Here is a 16,556-nt window from a genome sequence, read left to right on the forward strand (position 1 = left end):
TGAAAAATCATGAAAGCCGACCCACTGGTACTGCCCCATTCCCTGAAGTGAATGAGGCAAATTTTCGCCATTCTAGGCGTGGAAGAGGTCGTGGCCCCAGTCGTGGTCATGGTCGTGGTCGAGGAAGGAATTTTAATCATGATTCTCGTTATGCACCATATAATACCCTTCACCACCAGCAGTGTAAAAGGAAGGATGAAAAGCATGATGTTGTGCAAAAGAAAAATTCAGAAAATAATTGCTTTCGATGTGGAGGAAAAGGGCACTGGGCACGTACCTGTCGTACGCCAAAGCACCTTGTTGATCTATATCAAGCCTCCCTCAAAAGGGCAGAAAATGATGCCGAAGCAAATTTTATTTCTGAAGATAATGTTGAGCCTATGCATTTAGATGTGGCAGATTTCTTTGAAATCCCTGAAGGAAAAATAGATCATCTGATCGGTGATGGATCTGTATTAACTTAGATATTTCATACATGTCATTTGTATTAGCTAATGTGGTTATGTTTCCATATATAAGTAATAAAGTGTGTGTAATACTTTGTCTAATTAAAATATCTACTTCGATGTTTACTTTGCCTATTTTTTCGTTTTGAAGAATATATGGAAAATCCTCAAATATTATTTGGATCAATGACAAATCATGAAGATATTTGTGTGATTGATAGTGGAACAACGCATGCTATATTCAAAGATGAGAAATACTTTTCTCAATTGCGTAGAAAAAGGGGAAATATTAATACAATTTCTGGCAATTCGAAATTAATTGAAGGCTCCGGAAGAGCTACTATATTTCTACCTAAGGGGACGAAACTTGTTATAGAAGATGCACTATTCTCTTCTAGATCCCCAAGAAACTTGTTGAGTTTCAAAGATATCCGCCGTAATGGGTATCACGTTGAGACATTAAATGAAACAAATGATGAATATCTTATCATTACAAAGAATGTCTCCGGCCAGAAATGTGTTTTGGAGAAATTACCAACTTTGTCTTCTGGCCTGTACTATGCAGAAATTAGTACAATGGAAGCACACTCAATCGTAAACCAGAAGTTTAACGATTCAGGAACTTTTGTGCTTTGGCATGACCGAATGGGTCATCCTGGATCAATAATGATGAGACGAATTATTGAAAATTCAAAAGGGCATCCACTTAAGAACCTGAAGATTCTTGAAAGTAGTGAGTTTTCATGTGTCGCTTGTCATCAGGGCAAATTGATAACCAGGCCATCACCAATGAAAGTTGACATTGAATCCCCTGCTTTTCTAGATCGTATACATGGGGATATATGTGGACCTATTCACCCATCTTGTGGGTCATTCAGATATTTTATGGTTATAATAGATGCGTCTTCGAGATGGTCTCATGTGTGCCTCATATCGTCTCGCAACCTGGCGTTTGCGAAATTATTGGCACAAATAATACGCTTAAGGGCACACTTCCCAGATTATCCTATAAAGGCTATACGTCTTGATAATGCTCGAGAATTTACATCCCAAGTTTTTGATGATTATTGTTTATCAGTTGGGATAAAGGTTGAACATCCTGTAGCACATGTTCATACCCAAAATGGCCTTGCTGAGTCATTTATTAAGCGTGTGCAATTGATAGCAAGACCATTACTTATGAAAACACGGTTGCCTACAACCGTCTGGGGTCATGCTATTTTACATGCAGCATCTCTTGTTCGTCTTAGACCGACTCATTATAATAAATACTCCCCGTCACAATTAGTGTTTGGTCATGAACCAAATATTGCTCATTTCCGAATCTTTGGCTGTGCTGTATATGTGCCTGTAGCACCACCACAACGCACTAAGATGGGCCCCCAAAGAAGGTTAGGAATATATGTTGGGTTTGAATCACCCTCCATTATTCGCTATCTTGAGCCATTGACGGGAGATTTATTCACTGCCCGATTTGCAGATTGTCGATTTGATGAAACAAATTTTCCACAATTAGGGGGGAGAGAGAAAAGAAATCAAAAGAGAAATTGCGTGGAGAGTTCCATCACTATCTCATTTTGATCCACGTACCCCTATATGTGAGCAGGAGATCCAGAAGATCATCCACTTACAGAAAATAGCAAATCAAATGCCAGACGGATTTACTGATTTGAAAAGAATAACTAAGTCGCATATCCCTGCAGAGAATGTGCCTATTCGAATTGATGTTCCAAAGGGACAATCTACTAGTGTCATAGCCTCTGAATCTCATCCACGCCTGAAGCGTGGTAGGCCATTGGGCTCCAAGGATAAAAATCCAAGAAAAAGAAATACAAACAATGATCAGAATGACACTATGAAAGGATCTCATGAAGAGATTCAAGATCTGATTAATTCTGATATTCCTGAAGAAATCAGCAAACCCCGAGACTTCAGTGAGTGAAGAACTATATCGTTCGAAAATTGTGGTGAATAGTGTTTTTGCATATAATGTTGCACTAAATATTATAAAGGGCAGTGAGGATCAGGAACCTCAATCTGTCGGAGAATGTCGACGAAGATATGATTGGCCAAAATGGCAAGAAGCAATTCAATCAGAATTGAATTCACTTGCTAAACGTGAGGTTTTTGGACCTGTAGTCCAAACGCCTAATGGTGTAAAACCAGTTGGTCACAAATGGGTCTTTGTACGGAAAAGAAATGAGAGAAATGAAATTGTGCGATACAAAGCACGCCTTGTTGCACAAGGATTCTCTCAAAGACCCGGCGTCGACTATGAAGAAACATATTCACCAGTTATGGATGCTATAACATTTCGATACCTCATGGGTTTAGCTGTCTATGAAACCCTTGAAATACATCTTATGGATGTGGTTACAGCTTATCTTTATGGTTCACTTGATAATGAAATTTATATGAAAATTCCTGAAGGATATAAAATGCCTGAAGCATTTGGTTTAAAGTCTCGGGAAATGTATTCAATCAGATTACAAAGATCATTATATGGTTTAAAACAATCAGGGCGTATGTGGTATAATCGCCTAAGTGAATACTTGATAAATGAAGGATATATAAATGATGCCATTTGTCCATGTGTTTTTATTAAGAAAACAAAATCAGGGTTCATTATACTTGCTGTTTATGTTGATGACATAAACCTCATTGGAACTCCAGAAGAGCTCCAAAAGGCGATTGAATATTTGAAGAAAGAATTTGAGATGAAAGATCTCGGAAAGACAAAACTCTGTCTTGGTCTGCAAATTGAACATTTCGCAAAAGGGATCTTTATCCATCAATCTGCCTATACTGAGAAAGTTTTAAATCGGTTTTACATGGACAATTCGCATCCTTTAAGTACTCCTATGGTTGTTCGCTCACTTGAAGTGAGCAAAGATCCGTTCCGACCTCAGGAAGAAAACGAAGAGCTACTTGGTCCTGAAGTACCATATCTTAGTGCAATAGGTGCACTTATGTATCTTGCTAATGCTACAAGACCTGACATAGCATTTTCTGTTAATTTGCTAGCAAGATATAGCTCTTCTCCTACACGGAGGCATTGGAACGGGATTAAGCATATATTGCGATATCTGAAGGGAACTAGCGATATGGGTCTGTTTTATACTAACAAAGGTAGTACAGATCTTGTTGGTTATGCAGATGCAGGTTATTTATCTGATCCACATAAAGCTCGATCTCAAACGGGCTATCTGTTTACATGCGGAGGTACTGCTATATCATGGCGATCGACCAAGCAGTCCATTGTTGCTACTTCTTCAAATCATGCTGAGATAATCGCTATTCATGAAGCAAGTAGAGAATGTGTGTGGTTGAGATCAGTAATACATTTCATCAGAGAAAGATGTGGCTTGAAGTGTGATACAAAAATACCCACAGTATTATATGAAGATAATGTTGCATGCATAGCTCAATTAAAAGGAGGTTTCATAAAAGGAGATAGAACAAAGCACATTTCACCAAAGTTATTTTTCACACATGATCTCCAGAAGAATGGTGATATTGATGTGCAACAAATCCGTTCAAGTGACAATCCTGCAGATTTGTTCACTAAATCTTTGCCAACTTCAACTCTTGAGAAGATGATATTCAAGATTGGAATGCGAAGACTCCGACATCTAAATCTTGGTCTTCGTCAGGGGGAGTGAAATACGTGTTGTACTCTTTTTCCCTTAACCAAGTTTTGTCCCATTGGGTTTTCTTGGTAAGGTTTTTAATGAGGCAACTCTCAAAGCGTATTATTAGATATGCGCACTCTTTTTCCTTCATTAGGACTTTTTCCCACAGGGTTTTTTCTAATAAGGTTTTAACGAGACACATCATCTATTAATGGATATCCAAGGGGGAGTGTCAAAAATATCCCAAATAGTGGATATCCAAAATATCCCAAAATATCTCAAAATATCTCAAAATATCTCATGTCCTGTTTCTCTATAAATAGGATGCACAAATGCAATGTTGAAAGAGCAGAAGTAATATAAACTGATATCTCTCTACATATTCTCTCTACATATTTCTTCCGTATATTTACTTTATAGTTATTATTTTATAACATATATATATATATATTAGGGAATTTTATACTGTATGCCAATTATGGCAAAATATTTACCCGTTTTATAATATTGTATACTAGTCTCATATATTATTATATACTTTTATACAAGGTGTATACATTGCCTACACTAGGTGTATAAAGTTGTATATTGTTGTATAGAGGTGAATATTCAAGTTGGGCTGTAGGTTTGTAATTTAAAATATGGGCTATGAATATGTAATTTTGACCCATAAATTGTTTATAATGAAATTTCCCCTATATAAGTTATTTACGTACATGTATACATATTTAATTTGGAACTGCTTGTCTTAAATCTCCCGATCACCCTTAGTCCCTTATCTGATTAATAATTACATCAATTGTTTTTAGGAATGATGGCGTTTGAATCTTTCAAAAGTATATTGTCTTATAGTGATTGTAGTTAGGTACAAGATAAAGAATGAGAGAGAGAGCACTAGCACGTACAACTTGAGGAATAAAAGAATCAAGCAAGCAACATATATACAGAATCCCCATCTGTCCGTTTGCTTTCGTGAAGACGACTATGTTTGACCTTTTGAGTTTTGTGATATTTGGGATGTTCCCAACTTTTATTCTCCAGATTCTATTTCAGATCATATCAGGAGAAGGGCCTATGTTAGAAAATCCATTACAAGAGGTGGTAGTTAACCTTATGTTCATTAATTAATCATCTCTTGAAGCCCTATTACCAACCTATAAACACCGTTATGGATATTGAAACGTAAGTTCATTTCGTCATAATAGAATCGGCTAGGACTTTTTAGTACAAAAAAATCACCCCGCCTTCTAGGACGCGGACAAAGGAAATTTGTCTGTATCGTAAGGATTCCCGATGATCGGTGAATTAAGTCGTGGTTATGCAGATTTACTTTCAAAAAGGAGAAACCTATAAGTTCCTACACTAATATTTAGGATTAAATACTTCTGTCCAAGTAATCATACAATCTTAATTTTACTTGTAGAATTAGCACCGAGTCAAACAAGAAGTGTATAAAAAAAAAGCTCTACTGACACAAATATCTATCTTGATTGATGGGAAATTAATTTGAAACTATTTGAGGCAGGAGATCTGGAAAGCTCATATTATTTGAACATATTAGCAGCATTAAGTAGCACAGCGTCGTAGCAAGGTCAATCCATGTGAATCCATAAGAAACAATTTTTTAAATAGTTCATGAAGCTTATTATTCTTATTATTTATTTCCGCTACTTATTAAAAGGGAAAATTTGAAAACACAACCTCAAGTCTGTACTTCTCTGTTTTTATTTATGTGGCTTCTCGTATGCGTTGAAGTATGAGGCTACAGTTGACTCATTTTGCAACCATGGAGTCATGCTAGGAGCCAACGACTCACAATTTTACTTTCTCAAAATGTCAATACCAGTCGTTACATTATTTGAAAAGCACACATTAAGAATTATCGATGCCATTAAAAAGAAACATAATTAGGATTAGGAAAGGTCGGTCATTAACCCTTCGGTCCTCCCCCATCATTATTTATCGTATCGTTATATACGCCCCAAGTAAATGAGAGGCAAAAGATTCAAGAAAATATTCTTTTGTGATTACCAAATTCTCTTTTAATAAAATTTACGGAGTATAGAAAAGTAAAATTAATAACGACTTTCATAAAATGTAATACTCCGTCTATTCCAATTTATATGACGTAGTTTAATTAGGCACAAAGTTTAAGAAATAAAGAAAGATTTTTGAAACTTGTGGTCTAAAACAATCCAAAGATATTTGTGTGGTTGTAAACTATTTCATTAAATTATTTTTAAATATAAAATGAATAGTTCTTTTTGGGACATACTAAAAATAAAATTATATCAAATAATTGGGACATAGGGAGTGTTAAATTGCTTAAAACATGCGTAGTTAAAGAAAAGAGTTGACATCATAAAGTGCCATATAAAAAGAAAACGAAAAAGGGTCAAAATTACTCCTGAACTTTCAGAAATAGTTTATTTATACCCTTCGTTATACTATTGGGCCAATTGTGCCCTTACCGCTATATTATGGGCCAAATACACCCCTGAACTTTCAGCAATAGTTTATTTATACCCTTCGTTATACTATTAGACCAATTGTGCCCTTATCATTATACTATGGGCCAAATATACTCTTAAGTTACATGGTCTGCCACGTGTCACAATCACAATGGCTTAACCCATTTCCCTCTATAATTACACCCAGATTAAATTAATCACCGGATCCGACCAGTCACTTTATTTCACCCAACCTGTTTTGTTTATTTCAAACCCAAATAAAGTACTCGTACCCGTTTTGTTTATTTCATTATAGGTTTCGTTTCTGTAAACATGGTAGTATACAAAATGAAAACCCAAAATGAAGGATCATAAAATTATGGATAACATGATGACTTTTTGGTTTTAATTGTCACATGAATGGTGATTCATGAAACTGCAATTAAGTGATGGCTAGTATGTGTTGGTATTTTCAATAAGCAGGCTACTTGGTTGGTGGTCCATTGATGAATTAAGTCGAGAGGAATAGGCTCGACTATTCCATGATGGATTTCCTGGGATAGAATGGTTTTTCTGTTTCTTTTCTCTTTTCCTCTGCATGAGTTCTTTGCATTGTTTTCATTTCTATAAAGAAAGGATAAATTTGCTCTTGTTACTGTAACGATCCTATTAACGGGATGAAGTTTTTTATTTGGGTTTTCATTTTGTATACTACCATGTTTTACAGAAACGAAACCTGTAATTTAATAAACAAAACGGGTACGAGTATTTTATTTGGGTTTGAAATAAACAAAATGGGTTGGGTGAAATAAAGTGACGGGTCAGATCCGGTGATTAATTTAATTTGGGTGTAATTATAGGAGAAAGTGGGTTGGGCCATTGTGATTGTGACACGTGGCAGACTGTGTAACTCAAGAGTATATTTGGCCCATAGTATAACGGTAAGGGCACAATTGACCCAATAGTATAACGAAGGGTATAAATAAATTATTTCTGAAAGTTCAGGGGTATATTTCGCCCATAGTATAACGGTAAGGGCACAGTTGACCCAATAATATAACGAAGGGTATAAATAAACTATTTATGAAAGTTCAGGGGTAATTTTGACCCTTTTCCGAAAAGAAAATGCCATGTTATGCTTCCTTCATTTAATTTTATTCGGCTCATTCTTGTCGTTCGTGATTTATAGCCTGCTTGACCAAGTTTTTTTTTTTTTTCAATAGTGTTTATTTTAAAAAAGTGAAGTTTGGCCAATCTTTTGGGAGAAAGAAAGTGCTCATGGGGAGTAGCAAAAATGATTTTTCAGAAGCTAAAAAAATAGTTTTTGCTTAAAAGCACTTTTTTGAAAAGTAATTTTGAGAAAAATACACCTAAAAGCACTTTTAAAAGCTTGGCCAATCACTAATCGTTGCTCAAAAGTACTTTTAAAATTAATTGGCCAAACATAAACTGCTTTTCGCCAAAACTATTTTTTTGAAAAGCACTTTTGAAAAAAACACTTTTCAAAATAAGACGATTTTAGAAGCTTGGCCAAACAAGCTATTAGTTTTGTCGTCAATCAACCAAAGCTCCAGCCTTACCATACACTTCATAATTTGCTAATGAAGACTGTTCAACTGATCATCATCGTCAATATCCGCGGTAGCTTTACCCCTGCTCCTTAAGTCCTTTGAATTTGTACTCCTTCTGTTCCGTTTGAATTGTGGTTTTAGCTTTTTGACACGCATTAAAAAAACAATAAATATAAGATAGAGTTTATTAAGTTACCCCTATTTATTAGCTGTTTCTTGAGAATTGAGCATTATAGTTGAAAACAATTATTAAATTCCTAAAGCGACAATTATTTTGGAACAACATTTTTTTTTGTTGCCAAAAAGACAATTAAAATGGGACGGGGGAGTAACTAGCTAAGCTGAATAATCAATTATTGAAATCTGGAAGCCAAGTATTGCTTACACATTATTTGGGGTCTCTTGGAGTTTATGAGAGTAATAGTGTCCTTTGGAGTTGCAAAGTGGGAGTGTCCAATGGTTATTTGGTCACTTGATAGTGTCCTTTATTCACTATTTTATGCTGTTGATCATTTCCTCTTCTATCTCTTACTCTGCATCTGATTCTGACCCTTTTATTTTCAGCCAAAAATCACAAGGCTCTCCTAGTCAGTCTTTACTCCTAACAAAAAGAGAAAGATACTCTTATCTTCTTTATCAACGTATTTAGGGTAAAATTCATTTTCACCCCCAAACTTTACTTTACAAATCAAACTCCCCTCTCAACTTTGAATAATAGTCATTCTCCCCCCTTTATTCTAATTAACTTTTTTGAATTCTTATTTTATCCTTACATTATCAACTTGTCTTTTTTACTTTTACTTCTTTAAAATCATGATTCTTTTTATCTCTTTAATCTATGTAAAAGATTTCCTATAAAAAAATATTACTTTTGAGACGGAAAAAGAAAGGTGAGAAATACTAGTTGAGTATATAACTTAATGCCATTTTATAATGAAATAATGAGAAGAAAAATAATTTCTTTTATTAATAATAATCAAAACTCTGATATCTATTTATACAAGTAAAAATAACCGGTAATAATAACTTTATAAATATCTTTCAATGTAGATAATACAAAATAATTAATAAAAATAGAGGTATATTCTATAATAAATTCCTAAAGATCATCTATTTATATTATAAATGAATTTTAAATTATAATTTAAAACATTTCATTAGGGACAACCAAACTCATTTATATATTGACAATAGATTTTGTGTGTGTGTATTAAAATATCAATCACAAAAAGTAACATTAGATTTTGTGATAAATTCATAAAAGGATTATTCTACTTATAATATGAATTTGCAATTTTTTTTATATAATATAAAAACGTATTACATAGATAGAAGATTGAAAATGTCAAGGGTAAAATAAACATTGCTAAGATAAAGGGGGGAGAATGATTATTATTCAAAGTTGAGGGGGGAGTTTGATTTTTAAAGCAAAGTTGGAGGGTGAAAATGATTTTCACCCATATGCACAAGATAATTGTCTTTAGGTTTTGTCCTAAAGGAATTGAGTGTATATATACATAGACATATACATATAATAGAAACAGCTACATTAGTTGGCAGTCTTCAACATAATAACATGTATAAACATAATTCACATTTGTAATTAAGGGGACACGATGCCACTTAGGATCCTTTCAAACACATGGTAGAATTATTTAATCATACAAATGGATATGATGAAAGATACGCTACTCATTTAAAACTTAATTAAATAGCTGTTAATTGTCTTAACTCTTAACCAACTACTCCCTTTGTGAACCGACCATTTACAAACTTTTTTCAAGAAACTTAAACTTCTTCTTCACACCTAACGAGTACTTTAATTTTCTCTAATGGTCAGATTAATGCTGAGAATAATAAATAATTCAATTATTGAAAGAGAACATTTCTGCTTCTAGGATATTCGTTGGCCAAGTCATATAAAGGAGCATATATATCTCTTTCCTGAAGTCGCAATAAATTTGAGTTCCATGAAAACATTAATATTATACATGAGATCAAGATAATATGCACTCGAAGAGTATAGATATTCACACAAGCAGGTAATTGTAGGTCACTATTTAAATATTAATCAATAACTTAAATTAAGTAATAAGTAATATGTTATAACAAGTTAAATTGCAAGAATAAGTCAAAATGTTCATTAGATTGTTCAGTCTTTTAACTTAAAATCCTTATTGAACATATTTAGAATAGTAGTGGTGTTAACTACTACTGCTAGCATTAGCAACTTACACAAAATATTGGCACAATTTGCTCTAAATTAAAACTACTAAATAATTAAATCAAAGCGGTATAATTTTGACATCATAAAAAGGCCCAGGATTGACCAGTGATCCAATTTAAAAATTTTCAATTGCCCATTTTGTCAATCAATTGCCTACTTAAGATATAGTATCATCTTACTTTTCCTCTATCAGGATTAATTATCTTCCCTTAATAAACTCAATCAACAATCTCGTACTTTTACTAATGACATTCTTTCCTTTCTCCTTCTTTTGCTTCTTACCAACCAAAAGTTTTTACTTTTCCAAATAAAACAGGAAAAATCAATGATTATTCCTTGCGTTTCCTCGCATGTGGGTTTTGGCCCACGGCGGCATTAGCTTCCAAATCCCAATTAACCAGGTGTTTCATGTGCAATATATAAAACAGTAACTAAACATTATTATTTTTACATTTTTATTAGTTTCTCCATAATGACACCATTTTAAATAAATAATCATCTTTTCAGTCTTTAAATGATGCGGCCAGCCAACCTTGCTTTTTTTCTTATGGGCTGGTGAACAGGGAAAGAGGAAAACTACTTAAATGATTTAGAACGAATTAATAACTAATTGTAACTATTTGTGTGCAAACACCAAACTACTGTTGCTTTAATTAGTATTGCTATCTATACTTTCACTCTCTTAAAAATATGGTAGTAGTATACTTTTTTTAATCTAAAGTCAACCAATTATTTTATTGCTTAAAATACTTTTATTCATAGAAAATTATGATTGATTACGTTGATTGAAATGTAAGTTTAGTCAAACAAAAGAACCCTGTAACTGTGATCAATCTTCCTACTTCAAAATTTTGTCATTGTCATTTGCATTTTTCTTTAAAAAATTTACTTTTTCACTTTCAATTTATGTAGCACAATTAAAATTTCAAGAGTTAAATTTCTTAATTTTGACCCTAGCAATAAAATTACACCATTTTTTTTTTTTCACTATCAAGATATTCGAGTATAATTCATGACACCTGGCGCACGCTGTACGGTGTGTCAGCATTGTAAAAGTCACCCATGAACGTTCCTTTAAATACTCAAAACCCCTTCCCACAAAATCCTCCCAACAACTCCCTCTCTCTTTCTAAATCATCATTCTGTTTTAGTACATTTTCCTCTTTGCTAAACCAGAAAAATATCGCCTGAAATATCGGCCGACACTTAACAATCTCTCCTATTCTTCTAACTCACCTATTCGAAACATTCAAACTAAATATTCCAACGACTAGCCAAAAACTTTTTGAATTTCTTTTATTTGACACATTATTATTATTATTATTATTATTATTATTATTATTATTATTATTATTATTATTATTATTATTATTATCATTATTACTCTCTTCCGGTAGTGCAACGAGCAATGGTATCGGAGACATTTGCTAAGGATGCAATATTAGCGTGGTTTAGGGGAGAGTTTGCAGCTGCAAATGCGATAATAGATGCGTTATGTAACCATATAACACAGCTTGAAGGAGGGACATCATCGGAGTATGAATCGGTATTTGCGAGCATACATAGAAGGAGACTGAATTGGATCCCAATTCTTCAGATGCAAAAGTACTGTTCTATCGCTGAGGTTACTCTTGATTTACGCAAAGTTGCCCAGAAAAAGATGAAGGACAGAGAAGAGGAGTTTGCTACGGAAGTGAATGCTGATGTGGCAAGCAGTAATTCCCTGGAGTTCTCTGAAAATGGACACGATTCTCCTGAGAGTGACATCACTGATACAGGTAAGTTGCATTAAATCATTGACTATACTAGTAATGGAATTAGTGATGATTTTTGCTTTTCCAAACTAAATTAGATTAGATTAACTCAATATTTTAATATTCAAACTTATAATATATTTGAAAATTACCAGAAAAGTTACTTTTCTCATGTCAATTTGATGAAAAAATACATCTTAAATTGTTAGTCAAAGTTCATGTAATTTAAATCTCGAAAAGCGAAAAATGTCACATAAATTAGACATATATAGTAAATTATACTCTCCGTCCCATTTTATCCTTTCTGATTTCTGTTTGATCGTAATTTTTTCATGTGCCTTTTAAATATTTCGAGTTGTTAATTATACTGATTTTATAGAACTTTTTACCTTGTTTCCAATTATTATTTCAAAAAACATGAAGCTTCTATGTTCGAATTTTTCTCTTTCTCTGAACAGTGCCATATAAATTGGGAGATAAGAGTACTATTATTAATCAGTGGCGGAGTCAGGATTTATGCCAAGGGAGTTCAAAAATATAAAGAAGCCATAAATGAAGAAGTTAAGGGGTTCAACGTCTACTATATATACATAAAAAATAATTTTCACCAGTGTAATTTTTCGCCGAAGGGGGTTCGAATGAACCCATGGGCTCTTACTAGGTCCGCCACTGCTATTAACCGCTTAAATTCCGTACAGAATCTAATATTTCGATGAAAGAGTTTAGTGCTTAATTAACATCTGATTCATTCTTCCAAGTTTAGAGATTTCAAACAAAATTTTGCGCCTCCAAATTTCGAAATTGGAGCAATGAAAAATTCCTTTCGCATCCGATGATGATTAATTGCTGTGGTGTTGTTTATCCCATCACACTTTAATATAGTCACGCTTAATTACTCATACTACTATTAAAGCCACGTTTGACTCTGTTATAATCTGCTTTTCACAAAATAAGATATGATTCATTGTAGGTGTGGATTAAGAAAAAGGGGTACTATTATAAGTTGATCGTCAGCTAAAATTTGTCTACTTTAATAAATAATCGTGCCAAACAAAGTGGACTGATTGATTAAAGTTCTTAGTTTTCTCAAATCGTTTTCGCTTTTAAAATGAAGGCGGATTGGTCAAGTGAAGCTAGTCAAATTCATCTGAGCTGTTACTGTCCTCTCTGTTTTCCTGAACTTTGTTAATAGGGGAAAGTATAGAGTAGAATAAGTCCGTTAGAGATAAGGGCGACTTTCTAATGGTAGTAATTGCAAATGAAAGAGGTATTGCTTGTCTGTGTAAAGGCTTCATATTATTGCCAAGAAATTTGATTGAGCTCATCGTAGGTTATGTTGTGTTTTACAAGGACAACAATCATTCTGAATGCAAGTACTTGAATGCTTTCTTCCATTTTACAGGATCCCAAATACAGCCGTTGCTAGAAAGTGTTGAATTCTGCTCAAACCATGAGAACTGTGAGGCAAGGCATGCCCAAATCAAGATGACAAAGGGCTTTGTGTCAAAGGAGCCAGTCAAAGGGCATATGGTGAGTCCTTAATCGAAGTTATTTTGCATGCTTTATGTGAAGGGTGGCACTCAGTTTTAAATCCAATTTCGATCCATGTTGTGAAGGTCTTAAGATTCCATAATCTTGACTGGCAGGTGAATGTAGTACGAGGTCTGAAGTTATTCGAAGACGTATTTACTCCAAATGAAATCTCTAAACTCTATGACCTTGTGAATGAACTTCGTGTTGCTGGCCAGAATGGTGATCTCAAAGGTGGATCCTGTGATTCGTGGCACTTTTATACTTAGTGTTGTTTCCTTTTTGAGGCGAAGGTTTGCTCGAGCAGGTCTGGGAATTGATTTGCTTTGTGAGTCATTATAGCAGTCTTAGCTTACTATGATAGGCTTTTCCATGAATACTTTCTTCTCAGTGAATTTTTTTTACACATGTAGGCAGAAAACTATTGTTTTATCCTTGGTGCTTAGGTCTATGCTGATTACCTCTCTTTTCCTTCTATTGTGAACTATATAATCACCAAAAGCTCGATACAATTTCTATTACGTAGTTTTTTTTTTTTTTTGATAAGTTGCGTACTCCTCTCATTTATAAGACATCATACTTCTTAAGTGGAAGTGAAAGAAACTCTTTACTACTGTCTAATTCTTTCTATCAGTGTTCTTCAGAATGACCTCTTTATCTTCGATATCGACCCTGAATTGCCTGTGACTGCCTTTTAGGTGAAACTTTTATTTTATTCAACCAGCAAGTGAAGGGTAACAAAAGAGAGATGATTCAACTTGGGACCCCAATTTTCGGACAAATAAAAGAGGAGGCCACATGTCTTAAGAGTAAGGAAAAGCTGTGCCTCTTTGCATATCTATGTTTGTTGCAACACTTGGGTTCATAAAAGTTTCTGAATATTTCTTTATCGTTTATCACCTTTTACACTTATCTTAAAGCTTAACTGGGAAATATCAACCTTCAGGTAACATTGAACCAATTCCAGCTCTTCTACAAGGTGTCATAGACCACCTGGTTCAGTGGAATCTAATATCAGAAAGTAGAAGACCTAACAGCTGCATCATCACCTACTTTGATGAGGTTTATATTAATATATATTTATGCCAGATTCATGTTGGCCTCTATTCATTTTGATTGGTAAAAGGTGGAGCGTAAAAGTTTTCTTGCTGGCTTATGTAGGGGGAGTATTCACAGCCTTTCCTAAAACCACCTCATTTGGACCAGCCAGTGTCTACCCTTCTCCTCTCTGAATCAATGATGGCATTTGGTAGAGCCCTTGTAAGTGACAGTGATGGGAAATACAAAGGATCATTCATGCTTTCTCTTAAAGAAGGGTATGTGTATTCACAAATTCTGATTATCCTCCTGTAGTAAGTCTTTCTCGTTAACATGGGAGATTTGTCATTCTTCCAATTCCATGATGAAAGAAAGGCCATGCTAGTCTTTATCAAACAGCGATTCTTCTTATGGTGACATTCTACATTTCGTTCTATATTTGGCAGGTCTCTTTTAGTCATGAGAGGAAACAGTGCTGATATGGCCAGACATGCACTGTGCTCATCAGCTAGCAAAAGAGTTGCTATTACATTCTTCAAAGTAAGAACAGAGATGAATAGCTCCGTCTCAGATCAAATCCCTCCTCTGACTAAAGCAATGACCTTATGGCAACCCGGTGTCCCAACACGATATTCGACTCCAAATGGAGCAGCTAATGGTTATAAGATAATGAACGTGACACCTAAATGGAGTTTCCTTAGAGCTCCAGAAGTTATGCTAGCTCCTGTGCATCCAATGGTTTTAAGCCCCCGAAGGATTCCAAATGGTGGTACTGGTGTTTTTCTTCCATTATCCAGAAAACCTGCAAAACATCTCCCGCCACGTGCCCAGAAAAGACGGTTTCTTGAGCTACCTTCCCCTGGTAACTCACCTAAATCAGTGAGCAGTTCAGAAGCAAGTATGGAAGTTTAGACCGAGTATGATCACACACACTCCCTAAAACACCATTAGTGCTGCATTCAAGAGTTATCCAGCATCCCCTGTGTGGGGCTTCTTCTCTACCACGATGAGCTCAGTCGCTAAGTATGAACATTCTGTGTTCTTCTACTTCCTCCAAAGATTTTTCCATCTTTTACTTAGGTGTTGGCTGATATATCTTTCTACTTATGCTAACCATTAGAGGCTTTAGAGATTTTGAGCTCAGTCAATTGAGTGTATTATCCTTTACAGAATGCTGAATTTTTCATTTGAGTTTTTTCTTTTTCTATCAATCTCTTCTAGGTTACTAGAGGTTTATTTTGGTGTAATTACATGCTGTTTCTCTTCTTTATTACACTTTTTTCAGGGTTGAGTGTTTACAGCTATCAGATGCTTTTATTCGTTTGTTATTCACTAGTAGTTGAGCCAATGAATTCACTTTTATCTTTTTCCATCTTCAGTGAAATAGCAGGCATGCATACCTTGAAATCCTTAATTATTTGGTCGATACAGAAAGGACACTTTTCCGAAAATGACCAGGGATGTTCGGTTTTAAATCCTCTCAAGTTCCATTTATAGACATTACAATTATTTTAATTACAGGAATTGGAGCTAATTATTCATCTGACGATGATTATTGTAGCTACAGCCTACAATTTTAGTGAACTAGTAATGATCTCTATATATTGTCAGGATGCAGACATGCAGTGCATCTGCCTTATTTTCATTAGCTAAAGGTTAATGCGAATAAAGGCTGCACTTGCTAACCATAAACAATTTTCTGCAGAGATTATGTCCAAAAATTTATTAGCTAAACTAACTGACGAGAATAGAGATCGCTGCTTTAAATTGTGGATTTCAGTCATTGCCAGACATAATGTAAATTGATTTACACTCTTGAAGACAGTGAAGTCTGAAACTCTTCATCATCTCTTTTACCTTTTTCATCGTGCGGATAGTGGTAAATAATGGACATGATTCCTGTAACTA

General features: G+C 34.4%; 1 protein-coding gene across 1 annotated transcript; it reads left to right on the forward strand.

Moving 5' to 3' along the window:
- Positions 1-11,419: 11,419 nt before the first annotated feature.
- Positions 11,420-16,012, forward strand: LOC132608223 (RNA demethylase ALKBH10B-like). The gene is made up of 7 exons (XM_060322286.1): positions 11,420-12,104; positions 13,483-13,610; positions 13,727-13,844; positions 14,309-14,419; positions 14,557-14,672; positions 14,772-14,926; positions 15,095-16,012. Exons 1-7 carry the CDS (start codon positions 11,735-11,737, stop codon positions 15,558-15,560), a joined length of 1,464 nt encoding a protein of 487 aa, XP_060178269.1. The 5' UTR covers positions 11,420-11,734; the 3' UTR covers positions 15,561-16,012.
- Positions 16,013-16,556: the final 544 nt, after the last annotated feature.

The sequence above is a fragment of the Lycium barbarum genome, chromosome 1, assembly GCF_019175385.1.
Source record: "Lycium barbarum isolate Lr01 chromosome 1, ASM1917538v2, whole genome shotgun sequence".
Lineage (NCBI taxonomy): Eukaryota > Viridiplantae > Streptophyta > Magnoliopsida > Solanales > Solanaceae > Lycium > Lycium barbarum.

What these genes read in the sequence shown, in the direction of transcription:
- LOC132608223 (XM_060322286.1), top strand. Translation starts at nt 11,735, where the DNA reads ATGGTATCGGAGACATTTGCTAAGGATGCAATATTAGCGTGGTTTAGG. An exon ending in GAGTGACATCACTGATACAG is followed by an intron (nt 12,105 to 13,482) that starts GTAAGTTGCATT and finishes TCCATTTTACAG; the next exon opens with GATCCCAAATACAGCCGTTG. An exon ending in ATGCTTTCTCTTAAAGAAGG is followed by an intron (nt 14,927 to 15,094) that starts GTATGTGTATTC and finishes TATATTTGGCAG; the next exon opens with GTCTCTTTTAGTCATGAGAG.